General features: G+C 48.2%; 1 protein-coding gene across 4 annotated transcripts in view; it reads right to left on the minus strand.

Annotated features, from left to right (window-relative positions):
* The window catches only part of Farp1 (FERM, ARH/RhoGEF and pleckstrin domain protein 1), a 271588-nt gene that overhangs the window by 204929 nt on the left and 49907 nt on the right, over positions 1-16752 (minus strand). For all 4 annotated transcript variants that reach the window (XM_052732439.1, XM_052732441.1, XM_052732438.1 and 1 more), the window contains exon 2: positions 490-683. In XM_052732439.1, the coding sequence (XP_052588399.1) occupies positions 490-660 (171 nt within the window). In that variant the 5' untranslated portion in view covers positions 661-683. The remainder of the gene's footprint in view (positions 1-489; positions 684-16752) is intronic.

Consider the following 16752-nt stretch of genomic DNA (forward strand, 5'->3'; position numbering starts at 1 on the left):
CAGGATGATGTTACAGGGGCCCAACACACACGCACACCAGAGTGAGACCTGCCTGTGATAACAACAGATTAAACCGCAACCCACTGAGAGCACCATCCTTCCCTCCAACACCAATGTTAACATATACATATCTTTAGATGTAGTTATACCACATAACATATGTTAATCAGTTATACTTCATATATATATATATATATATATATATATATATATATGGGCATGCTATATAGAATATATAAAACACACATATACACATGATGACATCTATTTGTGTCTGGGAAGTCAGAGTAAAACTAGCTAAGCCATTCATGTAACTATATGTACAGGTGGCTCATGTACAGATCTGAAAAACAGATCCCTCAGAACCAGAACAGGAGTGAGGTACCTGAGCACACAGACCCTCTCCATCCATCTCATGTCCCTGGGCCATCGGTGACCTTCCCACTTCTAGATGCCCACACCACACCCTTGGACAAACCCCTGGCTTACTGGAACTTCAAAGGTCTCCTGGGTGTCATCCAGCATCTGGATTTTGACAGTCATGAGTTTTCCTGAAGGTGTAGGCGGCGGTTTCTGTCCTCGTTCCAAGGTGCTGATCCCCGAATTCTCCGGGCCCCCCAGACGTGATGCTGGGGTGGGCTTCTGCTCTATTTCTCCCATGATGAAAGTAGCTTATATGATATCTGCAGGAAACGACAAGAGAGATGTATCAGAAGAAAGGACTCCTCTAAAACTACCCCAGTAACTCTTGCAGGATCTCCTCCTGCTTTGAGACGCTACACCAGGTAAAGGAGCCCTCCACACATTCTCCACACAGGAACCACATACAGCAGCATTCAGTGTACCTGCCTGAAATGTCACATTTAGACATTCAAATCTTTACTCATATTGTTCATTTGCATTTTTGCATACTGAATGTCTTATTCTTTTCTAGCTTCGTGGTCAGCTCTTAATTATTCATACTATAGCCTTGGCTGTGTTCCACTCTATCATTCTGGGTCTCCAATCACCAGCTCTACTTTTCACACCTTTAAAGTCGGGTGGGAAGAAACAAACAGGACCTAGGCTCTGTCATTAAAACCCACTAATTATCTTGTAGGGACTCGGTCACATACTAAGGAATGTGGTCATTCTGCAGATGAGAAGGCCACACACCGAGGCTTCCCAGTTGATAAGCTGAGAAAATAAACATACAGAGAGATATACGAGACTGTGGCCAGGGCTTTGCTCTCCATTTCTGAAACTCATCTTGATGGCAAGAATGTCGCCATTCGCTTCCTTCTTGTCACCCAACCCTCCAACTAGCCCTCCTTCCCAAGAAGCCAAAAGGCCTTTGTCAATGCTTAGGTACGGTATTGTACTTAAATACAATCTTCTTTGCTGCTCCCCAAGTAGTCCACCCTTCTCTCGGGGTACCCCGCCTCTGTCCTCTCCTCCCACACTGTCTCAGGCTCTCCCTGGCGGAACACCCTTCCTGCACCTGGAAACTTCTTTAATTGCTTAAAACATCAGCTCAAATGTCACTTCCTGGACACTGAGTGCAGAGCTTGGGTGCTGTTGTCCACTCTGTGCTCACAGTTTGAGCCAAAGTCACTCCATATGGCTAAGCCTGGTGACCTCCCCCAACAGCACAAGGAACACCCTAAAGAGGCCTTAATCGTGAGTGTTCTCTGTACAAAGACCTACTGAGGCTCAGTTTGGCACAAAGCTCGAGATGGCTGCTGGAGGACTGGTCGCCAGCAGGGCACTATCTGGCTTCAGATTCTGTGTCAGCAGAGCACACAGGAAAGAGATGTCAATTCAAGATACAACTGTAAAGGAGGAGGGTCTCTATGAGGGAAGAAGGGAAAACTGAACTCAGCTTGGCTACAAACCTTGGACAACACAAACAAAACAAAACAAAAAACCACGAAGCACAGATGGGAAAGGCGTTCTGGGAAAGTGAACAGCACTTTGTGGGGGACCTAAGATGCTGTGGGGCTGGGAAGAGGGCTGCTGGCAGAGCATTTGCTGGGCTCAGCCCCAGCCCTGAGGATGCAGAGACGGGAGTGCCCTGGAGCTCACAGGCTAAGCACAAGCAGATGAGTGAATCCATGTTAAGAGAGACCCTGTCCTGGGACCTCCATACATGTACAGAGGAGGAGCTCCTAGAGGAGGGAGGGAGGGAGGGAGGGAGGGAGGGAGGGAGGGAGGAGGGAGGAGGGAGGGAAAGAGATGGCAAGATGGAAGGATAGTGTGAATCAAGACTAAAGAGTTAAAGATAAACTTTGACAATGGGCCAAAATTAGACTCCCGAGACCCTCAAATGCCTGGCTGAGAACACAGCCTTCACCCTGTAGGCAGTACTGAGCCACAAGGACAAAAATAATGACACCACAGAAACACAACTTTAGGAAAACGGACTGGTAGATGACATATGACGTGGGAAATGAGGGGAGGGCAGAGGGAGTCCATCTTCAAAGCGACCGTAATGACTCATACATGAGGTAATACTTGAACAGAGAGATGGAAATAGAAAGATTGCCTGATGAGCCCGCTTTTGTAGACAAAGTAACCCAGTGTTGCACGTGGCTAGCTATTGGGAGAATGGGCGAGATTGGGATGATTGGAAAATGTGAAGTCAGGGCAAGAGGGAGGCAGAAGAACAGGGGTGGGCCTGTCCTAGGCTTTTAGAAGGTGTGGATGGACACAGGCTCTAGGCTTCGAGTCCATCTTACTGTATGTCTTAGTCAGGGTTTCTATTGCTTCGATGAAACACCATGACCAAAAAGCAAGTTGGGGAGGAAGGGGTTTATTAGGCTCATACTTCAGCATTGTGGTTCATCACTGAAGAAGTCAGGACAGGAACTCAAAACAGGGCAGGATCTCGGAGGCAGGAGCTGATGCAGAGGTCATGGAGGGGAGCTACTTCCTGGCTTGCTTCCCATGGCTTACTCAGCCCATGTTCTTATAGAACCCAGGACCAGCAGCCCAGGACGGCATCACCCACCGTGGGCTGGGCCCTCCCCCATTGATCACTAAATGAGAAAATGCCTTACAGCTGGATCTCAAGGAGGCATTTCGTCAGCTGAGGCTCCTTCCTCTGATGACTCTAGCTTGTGTCAAGTTGACACACAGTACACCGTACAAGTCAAAGTCATGGGTGTGAATAAAGGGGGTGATTGTGGAACCCCAAAAGCAAAAGACTAACCATGTCCCATCGGGAAGGGTCAAGGGGGATGAGAAATCAGGAAGGAGGGAGGGAGAATACAGAGGCACTGGGTGACAGAGACGGAGCTGAGGTGCTTCTGACGACTCTGAAAGGCACAACACTCGGCTCTGATCCTTGGGAACAGCCAGCTGGCTTGTAAGCCTTATTCTAGAAGGTTCCCTGCCCAGCTCATTTGTCTCCCTCTCCTGTAAAAGCAAGTCCCCAAGAAGTTTCCCAGGATCTTCCTCATGGGCCTTTTTCCCTTCACGGTAAAACCTTCATAATCTCAAAATATGCATAGAGTGGTCCAAAAACATTAGGGTAGAGTATGGAGCCCCACCCGCAATCCGCATCACTGACTCCAACTACTAGGATCTGCATCCCACAACCCATCAGAAAGGGACACGAGCACATTTTAGGAAGCACCTTGCCATTTGCTTCTCCCACCCCCATCATCCCACATTGAAACGTGAGAGGCCACTACTTACTCTAATACAACCCTGAAAGTCTGGGTCCCATGACAGGGAACAGTCAGTTATAGACCAGCTTTAGGAGGACTGGCCCTCTCCTTCCTACATACCCACTGAAGACTCTACTCAGTTACCTAATGTCTTTCTAATCTCTGGCACCAATAAACATTCACCAAGCTCCTGCTTGAATCTGCTTGGTTATGTGGTCTAGGCTTAAGCAGCTCATTTCGATGTATTGAGAGACAAGACTGGACTATCAACCTACAATTCTGAGCATGGTATCTTCATTGAGTGAAGACAGGACACCCAGGGGTGCTCAGTCAGTCAGGTGTGGGTGCTGCTGAATTCATTATGAAGTCAACTGGGCTGAAGATCCTCTCCATAAACCATGAAAAATTACTTCCATGAATGTGTTATTTGATATCTTGTGGTTAAAAATAATATAACCTTCAGGGTAGACCACACTTGCAGTCAAGTGCATCTTCCCCATTCCAAGCCTCGTGTGTGTGTGTGTGTGTGTGTGTGTGTGTGTGTGTGTGTGTGTGTGTGTGTGTTTTACTGTGTGCTGAGCCCCAAGCCAGGGAGCTGATGCCAGGTAGGAAGGGAGGGACCTATTCTCCCACATCACTCCTCCACCCAACCAAGGTTCAGGAGTTAGAGCTGTACCCTCCCAGCTCTCCCATCCCCACAGCCCTGCCTACAAACACATGTCTTTTGTCCTTATCTCCTGAGATGAATGTCTTCATTCCCAAGACCCTCGGGTGTATGTACACACTTCTAGCACCTTGGTTTCTAAATCCCCACCCGAGCATGATTTACAGACCTGGTATCTAAACTTCCTTTCTCTATAGCCCTTAGATGACCCCATTCTTATACTACTTCTGAGTATTGTCATTTCCCAAAGGATGTCACACTTGCTTTCTGTTTACATGCTAGAACGTGGACGGCTGCTGAACATAGAAAGCTCTGTTGAATTCACATGTAAACCCAGTCACAAGCGTCAAGTGACACATCCTAAGCAAGCCCAGAGAACATCGCAGGGATGCTTCGAATGCTTGACATCCCAACTGAGAAGCCCACAATCCTACAGTGTTATCTTCCAGAGAACAAGCCTAACCAAACCTGTGCATACACTAACGTGGGCTCTGTTCGCCTCAGCTGACTTCCCCAGCCGCCTAGACGCCCTGAGGGACAGTCAAGGACAAGTTACCAGTACTGTGGCATTCCACACCTAAAAGTTAGGAGCTTACAAAGCTACTCTGCTCCTCACATCTCCTTGAAACGTCACTTCAACTGAGTAAAGGAACAAAAACTTTATCTGGCAGAGAAACCAACGAGAGCTGTTGTGCCACAATATCCCTGCTTCAAGAGTTCCTCTTGGAACTTCCCCAAAAGCAATAAGGAGCTCAACATAAAACGCACACTCCCTCCCTGAGATGCAAAGACATCTGGACTCCCAAGGGGTGGCCAGACTTCGGTGAAGGTCACACAGAGATGAAATGCCTGGCAAGTTCTGTCCCAGCTGCAGATCTCAGACCAATATAAAGCCTGATTCTCCAGAACAGAATCCCCTGGCTACAAACCAGCAGTGGTGTTCTCAGAACGACAGAGGCAGATGTGCAGAACAGCTTCCCTGGGCACAGGTAGGACCAAGTGAGGAACCCCACAAGCAAGCCACATGGAACGGGAAGAGGGGAAGGCAGAGACCACAGCATAGACACTGCCAGGCTTCAACTAAGTTTCTGTTACACACCCCAGGAGCCCTAAGAACCCCTCCTAGCCGGGGCAGATCCCTGTCAGCCTCCTGTGTGTGAGATTCCTACAAATAGTTACCTGATAAAACAAACAACAAACAAACAAAAAACACAAAATGAAAAACACAGCCTCCTCTACTAAGGAAGGTGGGTCCTGAAAAGATGCTGAGGGAGCGAGGGAGCGAGCAGTGGGAAGGCCACACCTGAAGTTCCAGTGCTCAGGAGGTTGAAGCCCACAGTGTGAAGCCAGCCTGGGCTACACAGCATGACAGTGTCTCAAAATGACAAAAACAAAAAAGAAAGCAGTCATAACAAATGTCAGGAGATCACCAATGACAGAGATGTCACTTGCAACAGATTCAACTTTTGCCAGGAAGTGGGCATGGTGGCACACAAGTGTAATCCCAACAACACCGGGGGCAGAGACAGGAGGGTCTGCAGCTCGAAGCAGCTTCACCTGTTGAATTGCCCAAACATACCATCGTAAGTTCACAAGACTTGATAAAATGAATGAGATCATATACACAAAAGCATATGGGGGCCTAGAAGAAACCAAGGACACCAGCAGGAAATCAGCACAGAGGCACACAAGGGTGATAAAAGTTCCTAATCCGAAATCTGAAACACTCCCAAATCCAAAACTTCTTTAGTGTCTTACTAGGTAACTTGGGCTGCCCTGGAACTTGCTCTGTTAGAGCAGCTAGCCTCAAAAGTCACAGAGTTCTGCCTGCCTCTGTCTCCTAGCGCTGGGATTAAAGGTGTGCACCAGCATGCCTGGCCCAAATCCGAAACTTTCTAAGCACCAATATCATGTCCCAAATGGAAAAGTCCTAGTCTGACCCCATGTGAGACTGGAAACACTCAAAACTTACATTTGGGCTACCTGCATAAGATGGAAAGACAAGCAACCTTGTTTGGACCATAAGATCTCCTCCCAAAATATTCCAATATCTAAAAGAATCCAAAACCTAAAAATCCACTTGAGGTCTTAGAGATTTGGAAGTGTCTCCAGCCTGTATCACAAAAATGTGGGTCAGATGGAAAGCAGTAAAAGGAGCTGTGTCCTGATGAAGTCGTGGGCACTTACAGGAGGGTGGTTCAGAGAAGTAGGAGGGTTGAAAATGAGAAAAAACAAGATAGAGAAAAACGAGACATGATCTGCATGTCTCCGAAGACTCAGAAAAGGGGAACACGTTGTTTAGGGCATGATTTAAGAAAACATTCCAGCCGGGCAGTGGTGGCGCACGCCTTTAATCCCAGCACTCGGGAGGCAGAGGCAGACGGATCTCTGTGAGTTCGAGGCCAGCCTGGTCTCCAAAGCGAGTTCCAGGAAAGGCGCAAAGCTACACAGAGAAACCCTGTCTCGAAAAAACCAAAAAAAAAAAAAAAAAAAAGAAAACATTCCAGAAAGGAAAGATAAGTTGGGGATGGGGAGACAGCTCAGCAGGCCAAGGCACCTGTCACCAAGCCTCATGACCCAAGTTCAGTACCTGGGACCCCCAGATTGATGGAAAAATTGACCACCCCAAGGCATGCCACAGCATGTGTGCACCTACATTCAAATGTACAAATAAGTAAATACAATAGAAAAATTTAAACTTCTCTAAAAGCACATCACATCCTAATAGTAAGTAAAGAACCACTGCCAAGACACTTCACCGGTCTTGGAAAATGAAAAAGTATTTAGGCACCTGAGCAGAAAGCTCAATTAAAATAGAGAACAGAGGTGCGATTTCTCCACAGCCATATCCACAGACTAAGAGCCAAAAACAACCCCAGACATTTGAAGAATCAAAATTTTAAGCTAGGGCAAAGATTCACTCAAATACAAGCAGACTAATGTGCTCAATGGGTGAGAATTCTGAGGAATGTGACTCACACCCTTTAAAAGAAACTACTAGAAGATAAACTTCAGGAAAACAAGAGGGAGCCAAACAACGAAGAGCAGTTCATTCAAAAGTCACTTCCACTGTAAGACAAAAGCTAAACAATTGTGAAGGCTGTAAAGACACTCCTGAAAACATAAAAAATCCAACAAAAACCAGCAGGGTTTAAATAAACCCAAATGGATCACACTTCCACAGCACTGTTCATCATGGAAGAAAGTCAGGACGGGATCTCAAGCAGGGCAGGATCCTGGAGGCAGGAGCTGATGCAGAGGCCATGGAGGGTGCTGCTGACTGACTTGATCCCCATGGCTTGCTCAGCCTGCTGTCTTATAGGACCCAGGACCACCAGACCAGGGATGGCCCCACCCACCATGATCTGGGCCCTCCCCCACTGAACACTAACTGAGAAAATACGTGTTGGAGGCATTTCCTCAGCTGAGGTTGCCGCCTTTCAGATAACTCCAGTTTGTGTCAAGTGCACAGAAGACTCGCCAGCACACTGGTGAAGGCTAACACCAGGAGGACTGGAAACTCATTCTTTATTGCACACTTTTTCAGACATTTTAAATTTTGTGAGACAGAGTGATCTGGGGAGATGGCTCAGTGAACAAGAACACCTGCTACATAAGCTTGAGAACCTGAGTCTGGATCCCTAGAGCCCGCAGAAAGATCAGGCACAGCGGCTCATGCCTAACCCCAGCACTGGGTAGGGGAGGACACAAGAGCCAAGCAGACAAAGCAGGCCCCAGGTTCAGCCAGAGGCCCTGCCTCAAAAACATATGACGTGGAGCAATAGAGAAAGATACCAGAGTCACCCGCTACCCTTCACATGAGGCCCACATGTACACACACATACACATGCACGCACACACGCAAGCGCGGCCAGGCCAGTGAGATGCTTCATGGGGAAAGGTGCTTTGCCCACAGTCCTGACAAACTGTATCAGCCCAGGGACCCACTTGAGAGGAGAAAGCTGACTCCTGAAAGCTGTCCTCTGAACACACACACACACAAATTAATAAATGCAATTAAAAAAACCTCACTTTTGCAAAATTATACACTATATTACCTACTAGGACACAAGTAAATAATTTTTCCTTTCCTAGTCCTGCTCAGGATTCCAGCCCTATCTAGACCATAAATCTAATAAAATAAAATCAGTGAGAAGGGATACCTATAAATCAAAATGGGTGACAAGGAATTATTTGTGCACAATAGTATGTATTCCCCTTCCAGTTTTAAATGTAAGCGATTTACAAATTCCAGCTTAAGAAAAACACATCCCAAGTTGTTATTCACAGGAGAAACCCCAGAGGAAGATGGGCAGGATCGGAGAGGCTGCCACCTGGAGCTCCTGGAACATTTCTCGATGCCACACATGGAGGTCGAAGGAGTGTGCCTGTGCCATACTGTGGGACAAAAGTCAAGTGTGTCAGACACCTGGGAGCGCAAAGTGAGAAGGGTGTGTGACTGTCTCCAACAGCTCAGCTCATCCGCTCTGCCTGTGGGAGCTGGGAACTACCAGGACAAAGACACCCTGTGTTCCTGGTCCCTCTGCCAGGCCCCAGGCGGAGGGGAGGGTGGAGACAAACCTGGGGATCTGCCTGCCAGGAGCAGCACCTCAGGAGACCACACAGCTCAGCCTGGCTTCTCCGGGCACTTTGATAAGGAGTTCTGAGAGAGCTCGGCAGCAGCTCTTCTGGCAGATGGGTTTACTTATTTGAGCAAGAGAAACTGTATACCACCCCGGTGGCTCAGAAGGGAGGCGCTCGGATCCGCTGATTGTCCAGGCACGGGGCCACCCCAGCAGCAGGGCAGGGGAAGATGAACTGAGAAAGGTAACTGTAATCAGCACCTCCAGTCTTCCTCAACTACCAAGTAAACACTGGGAACATGTACCGGGCTGTATTGACTGAAACCAGGCATGGGGGAGCATGCCTGCAACTCCACACTCAGGAGAAGCAGGAGCGTCAGAAGTTCAAGGTCATCCCCAGCTACATGACTGTGCAGCACATGAGACTGTCTCAGAGAAAATATTCATTTTAATTAAATCTAAATTAAATACCCCCCCCCCCCAAATTTCTAGGGAACACTTACTTCTAAGGAAACTGAATAAAAGGAACATTTCTATTTTTAGTGGTTTTTACATGTTATTTAAGAAATCCAATTTGAGGCCAGGCGGTGGTGGCGCATGCCTTTAATCCCAGCACTCAGGAGGCAGAGCCAGACGGATCTTTGTGAGTTCGAGGCCGGCCTGGACTACAGAGCAAGATCCAGGAGAGGCGCAAAGCTACACAGAGAAACCCTGTCTCGAAAAACCAAAAAAAAAAAAAAAAAAGAAATCCAATTTGAGGTCTCCAGCATCCCTACTCTAGGGAAGAAAAAAAATTCAAATGTCCAGTTGTAACCATGTCCTTAACTAAAAACCCGAGTCTGACCAACGCCAAGTAAAATGTCCAGATACCCAGCTATGCATCTCACTGTTCTTCTGTCACTGTTGCCCGTGAACTAAACAATGCTCAGCCCACTAGGTCCTGCTGAGATGAGCCTGCAAGATCTCACCTCCTTCCTGCAAGGCTCTCCCCACCCCCTCACCTCCCCAACTCCAGCAGGCCTCTCCTCATGACTCTCTCCCTCACTCTACTCTCCCTGGAGTTAGATGCGCATTATTAACTTAGAGCCACATGCTATCTGGGCCTCTCTCCCTCTTCCTGCCTTGCCAGCAAGAGTCCAGGTCCCAGGGGGGCAGAGAGGGCTCTGTGTCTCCTGCAATGTGACAGCATGTCTCTTTCTTCAGTGGACTCTACGTCTGTAAGGCAGGGGTTCTGGGGCACATGCTCTGGATCCTCTCCCTCACCTGCCATCTCTGTAGAGCCACTGAGAGTCACAGACAGCAGTACCACCTGAGAGCCCCTTAGACACACGGGTTCTCCATCTCAGCCAGGTCCCTCGATCTGTGTCTTAATAAGACTTTGAGTGCTCCAATGGAGGTTCTAGCCTTGGAATCGCTGTTCATTTTTGTTCTTTTGAGACAGGATCCAAGAGTCCCCACACTGTGAACTCATTACACAACTGACAATGCTTGAACCCCTGACCTTCCAGCCTCTGTCTCCCAGATGCTCCACATGCTGGGATGACAGGTATGTGCCACATCACCAGCTTGGTGACACCACAGCTCTGATGCTCAGAGGTCCCAGGAGGGTCAGTGTAGACAAGATGTGTAAGCCCATCATCCTTGACAAATTTACACACACTGACCACTTCACCAAGAGATCACTCTCTGCCTAGGAAACGCCCACACATGTTGAATAATTGTCTGTTTCCGACAGATCATGGCAAGAAAAGAGGCCAACCCATGCCAATCAATTTTCAGTTACACTCTAACCTTCTCTCGACCAAGATGCTACCTTTGTTTACGCTCCCACCGATCTGAGGGAGCACACTTCCTGCATTTCAAGGATGTGCAATGACAAAATGGAACTGGGAAATGAAAGCTCTTCTGTCCCCACAGGAGATCAGGAAACCAGGGCAGAAAAAAAAAAACAAAGCAGTAATTCTAATTTTGGAGATGGTCAGTTGCAGATTCTAGTCACCCACATTCCTTCAGCTCTATTTCACCTCCAGGTACAAAGGCCCCGTCTTAATCTGCTTCCTACTGAAATGACAAAACACCACGACCAAAAGCAACCTGGGGAAGAAAGAGTTCACCTCCTCTCACAGCTTACAGTCCATCCATCATGAAGGAAAGTCAGGACAGGAGTTCGAGGCAGGAACTGTTATGGAGACCATGGAGAGATGTTGCTTACTGCTTGCTCCCCAAGACATACTCAACCTGTTTTCTTATATGCCCCAGGATCACCTGCCCAGGGTTGACACCTCCCGCAGCTGAGCCCTCCCCCATCAATCATTAATCAAGATCATGTCCCCAAAGACTTGTCTACAGGCCAGTCTGATGGCAGTTCCTCTGCCCAGATGACTCCAGCCTGTCAAGTTGACAAAACAAACCAGGACAGCCAGTGTGAAGATCATGTCTGGTGCAAGCGGACTCCTGTGAGGGAGCCACAGCTGCCAGCCCCTCTCAGTGTCCCAAAAATGATGTCTCAGCAGTATAATCCAGGCACATTTCTTAAGCTGAGCCAAACTCACACTCTTTAATCACAGGCACTCGCCAAAAGGTTCTCTTCCGAAACAACACAGGACAGGCCCACACAGGTACCTGATGTCTAAGGCATATTGCCTAGGGTCACAAGGATGGCGCTCATCACCACCCGCAGGCATTGACAGGGCTCCCCACACTACAGCAACTGCGCTTGTGCTTGGGAAACAGAGATTTGTTTCCCATCACACCAGACAGCTCTGTCCTTAGGACATAAAGGTGGAAGAGAGAGGGACACCAGACGAGAAAGAGCAGGTGCTCCGAGGCGATTGTGAAGCCTGCACGTTTACTTCAGACAGGGTGCTGTCCTGAATTCTCACGTCTCCCACAGGCTGAAGAACTGGCACCCGAGTTGGACCCTGAAAACAGGGGAACAGGTTGGATATGGAGGTGCACACCTGTAATTCTAGAGCCTGAGAGGTGGTCACGGGAACACTGTGAATTGGAGGCCACCCTGGGGAGATACTACATTGGAAAGGGAGAAACGCGTGTTTTTTAAATATCAGTGGTGGCAGGTGGCCCGAGTGGATCACACACCTATTTCTGTGTTCAACAGTCTTCATTAAGCATCCACTGCAGAGCAGGAGCTGGCCAGGTGCTAAGTGCAGGTAAGCAGAGGCAAGAAAATAAAAAGGGGAGAACGAGAGACAAGTGGAATCGAGGACAAAGACTAGGAAAAGTCCTTTTGCTCTGGACGCTACATGTTCCCACGCAGTGGTTGAGAGACAGAGGCAGCAGACAGTCACGTGGACACCAAGTACCTCAGCCTGTAATTAATAAAGAGACTCTTTTCACAGCAGTTGTTTAGAAAGACTGGACAGGAGCATTTTCCCATACACCTTCTCTCTTCATACGGCTTCATGACGGTTCATCTCTCTCATGAGTGTGGTACCTCTGTGATAGGTGGCGGATGGACCAATAGTGATTATTATTAACTAAGCTGTGTGCTTGCGTTGGGGCCTCATGTTTATGCCACACTCTCCACAGGTTTGACAGCTATACAACTGCAGTGGCATTCAGAAGACTATGCCTGGACATCTGTTCTCCATCTATGCATCCTTCCTTCCCTAAACCTGACCCAGACATCCACTCTATGTCTAGAGTTCTAACTTCTCCAGATGAGCATAAATGAGAATTGCACAGTATATGGCCTGTCTTAGCGTTCTATTGCTGTGAAGATACACCATGACCACGGCAATGCTCATAAAGGCAGGCATTTAGTTGGGGGTGCTGCTTACGGTTTCAGAAGCTTGTCATGATGATGGAGAAGTAGCCGAGAACTTTACATCCTAATCCTCAGGCAGCAGGCAGAGAGCCACCTGACCTGGCATGGGCTTTTGAAACCTAAAACCCACTTCCAGTGACACACCTCTTCCAACAAGACCACACCTCCCAATTGTTCCCAAACAGTTCAACTGGGGAGCAAACCTGAGAATATACGAGCCAAGGGGGCCACTCTCACTCAAGCCAGCACTGGCCTCGTCACCTAAGCCTCAGATCTTAAGGTGTCTGTGACTCAGTCGCTGACTCGGTAGCTCATTTCCTTCTGCTGCTGAGGACTACTCCACTGAACGGGTGTACCACTGTTTAACCGTCCTTCTGCTGAAAGACGTCATGGTTACTTCCAGGTGTTTGGTGACTGTGAAAAACTTTCCAGTCAGAGAAGTGGAAGGGAGTAGATGTTACCTCCAAGGGGGCAGGATCGACTTGAGGTTGGAAATGACAGCCAAGCCGTAGGGTTCGGTGGGCAGACACTGCTCTATCAGTTTCTAGCCCTGTCCAGCTCATATCTCATTCCCAGCAGGTTATTTAGCTGTCTTGACTTGTCAGGTAATTGAGCTTATCTCAGAGGCCCTAGATAAGAGTGTCTCCTTCTGTTCGTGAGAAAACGGAAGGTTTAGTAACTACATATGTCTGGAGTAAACAACAACAACAAGCACTAGGTACTTCCTTTAGCAAGCCACAAAGCAAAGTTTGCTTCTAAATCAAGCCAACATATTCCCAGCAAGCTGATTATTTAATAAAGAAAGAGTCAATAAAAACTCTGCTTCCCGTTTATGACCTCTAAGACTGTTGAGGTTTCACGCTCTCTGGAAAGAATGCTGAAGAAATCAATGCCTGGAACATAGCTCAGCTGGTGCCTACCCAGCAAGCAAGAAGCTCAGCGTCCACCCAATCACTGCATAGAACAGGTGTAGTGGTATGAGGCTGTAATCCCAGCACTTGGGGAGTGGAGGCAGGAGGATCATAAATTTAGGGTCATCCTCTGCTGCACAGCAGGGTCAAGGCCACCCTCAGTGGCCGAAGACCCTACCTCAAAAATGAGTGAATAAACATAACAGCACAACAGGAAAGCAATGTCCGAACTGAAATGTTTCTACATCCTGTGTCACAGTCACTGACAGAGACAAAAGTCACTTGTTTAGAACTTGCCACATCCACAGAGTGCAAATCGGAGGCTTCCTCAGGCTTCTCCCCCACAAGGAAGTCACTAAAGATGGTCTGCTCCAATCTCCAACAATTTCACTCTTATTTGAGTGACCAACTACGCAGTATGGCCACAATCCAAAGACACAACACAAGTGTAAAGGGTACCATGTCCTTCCTTCAGAATCAATGATTAATTAAATAGTGAAATGTCAAGGAATATATACATAATAAGAAAGCCAAACCCCTTGTGAAATAATGAGGAAGTTTAAATGTCAGCCTGGTTGACACACGAGGTATTCAATTAAACACTGTTGTCCATGTTAGAAAAAGAATGACTAGGAAAGATGCACTGTCGCTGTAGCCTGCTTCAAGGGAGATGCAAAGATGGACTGTTCACACACCTGAGGCCACGCTATAAAACAGAACAATAGCTGGGCCACCAGGTCAACCCCAACCAGGACCATCTGGAATGCACCATAAATTAACTTAATCATTCCTATAGTGTGGGGCGGGGAGGGGTCTTTGGGTTTCTACTGCTGTGAAGAGACACCATGAGCACAGCAAGTCTTATACAGGAAAGGATTTAACTGGGTCTGGCTTACAGTTCAGAGGTTTCGTCAGCAGCATGCAGGCACACGTGGTGCTGGAGAAGTAATGGAGCATTCTACATCCAGATCTTCAAGCAGCAGGAAAGGGAATGACACTGGGCCTGGCTTGAGCATTTGAAACCTCAAAGCCCAACCCCACGCACACATTTCCTCCAAAAAGGCCACACCTCCTAAAGGTGGGGGGACGTTAATTTAACCCAACCAACGCTCCTGTTGCACCTTCTCCATCAAGTACAGGCCTAAGACCTTTCTAACTCCCTAAATCCTCACAACCGCCATTGGATGGACGGAGTCCCGCTGGCAGATGAGGAGACTGAGGCACCACAGGTTAAGCCAACCCACCCACGGAACCCCTGCTGCCAAGTGGCAGCCAGAGAATGAGATCCAGATGTCCAGGGCCTGTGCTGATACCCAAGTGCTCAGCTGGAACCCACCACCTGTGCGGGATGACAAGTCCAGGGATGTTAAGATTCAGCCTTTTCAGGTGCCCTCACACAGCCTCCTGAACGCTCCTTCCCTCTCACACAAGTGTCAGTCAAGCTCTGTGCCACAAAACCCACTGAGAACACCATGGCGGGAATTTCTCCTGGGGAGATTGGAACACACTCACCAATGAGGAAGCAAACTATGATCCAACCAAGTCCAGCTCAGAGAAATGGTGAGTTGAATGGGCTTCCAGGACAGTAGGTGACGCCGAAGTGGCCAGAAGTTCTCACCCCAGCAGGGACAACAGCTGTTTAAATGGCACCCCCTCCCCCGCCACACTTCAGTGAAATCTCCCACACTCTATATACTCTAACCCCTCCTCAGTCCACGCGGCCACGTGCCACTTAGACACAATTACATACAGCTGGGAGACAGGTGCAGGAAGGAATGGCGGGAATCTCAGGTGAAGGACTAATGACCCTCTCCATCCCCTTTTCTATGAAGAAATGTCAACAGGCAGATCTTGAGGGTCTCTTTCCAGTAGACTCAGCTACCGTGACGAAGATGGTAACTTAGGATGTTACCCATTCTACAACAGATACCAGTGGAAGAAACCCACCAATTGTCAACGTGTTTGCTGGGTGACTATTAGACTCACATAGTGTTTGGTAAGCTATTTGTAATTCTAGATCAGGACCTTTCAAAACGTCTGAAAACCTTTCTCACGTCCGTTGGCAACAAGACAAACTCTATGCACCCAGGGATGGGGCCACACAGAACACATGTTAAAGTATATCCCCATGGTGCCTATCAGCCTCTGTCCCTGAGCCATCAAAAGAGTGCCCAGCCAGCACTGTGGAAGGCCCTCCCGAGCCTGAGATAGACAATGCACAGGCGAAGTCACTGTCCCTCTGGAATTCAACACTGCATGCTTCAGGAACTGCTCAAAGACACAGCAGACACTTTACGACAATGTCCAGAGACACCAAGACAATGGCTCCTGCCCAAAGGCAAACTTGGTGCCCAGTGAACATATGAACACAGAGACAACCAAACCTCACCCTCAGTCCTGCATCACTAAAGAGAGACAGCCATGCTGTGGGTATGGGGACTGAGCTCAAGATCGCTCTGGGACGAAAGAGTAAGCCAGCATTTGTGCAGACATCAAAGCCTGTGGCTGCTGACATTTCATCTTCTCACAAAACCCTTCTACCCACATGCAAGTGCCATTCATAAGACACTTACGCATTACTTAAGAGTCCAGATTGTACACTGGGACTCCAGGCAGGTGCTTAGAGAAGAAGAGAATGTGTCTGGGAGCATCCATGAAAACTTGGAGTCAAGAACTGTAGAGGGAAGGCTAAGGAAATTGGTCAAATGCCAGGCTGTTCCACCCTTCAATAGCAGGCCTCCCAGGACAGGAGCTACTGACTGGTCTCCAATTGGAGCTCCTGGGGCTGGTGAGGTAACATCCAAAGTCTAGAAGAAACAGGTGTTGTGTAGACTTTTCCTGGGAGACAGGAACATCTACGCTCCAATTCTGACCAGAGAATTCCACCAAATGCAATGTGGTGAGCCAATGAGTTTCATCAGGCTCACTTACAGGAGCCTGGAGGAGCCAAACACAAGTGCATCATGAGACGCTTTACACAGTGTGGATAACAACGTCCCTTAGCTGCATAGATGGGGTCCTCCCTCAGTTAGGCCTCCACATGCTATATATGCTGACACACTCCAGAAGCCATGAGACCATGTGGTTTGGGCAGAATGACATACAGCTGGGAGGACACGTGGGAAGGAGCCACTGGTCGGCCAGGTGCAGGACTAAT

Source organism: Peromyscus californicus, unplaced genomic scaffold, assembly GCF_007827085.1.
Source record: "Peromyscus californicus insignis strain IS unplaced genomic scaffold, ASM782708v3 Scaffold_12__1_contigs__length_115047231, whole genome shotgun sequence".
Taxonomy (NCBI): domain Eukaryota; kingdom Metazoa; phylum Chordata; class Mammalia; order Rodentia; family Cricetidae; genus Peromyscus; species Peromyscus californicus.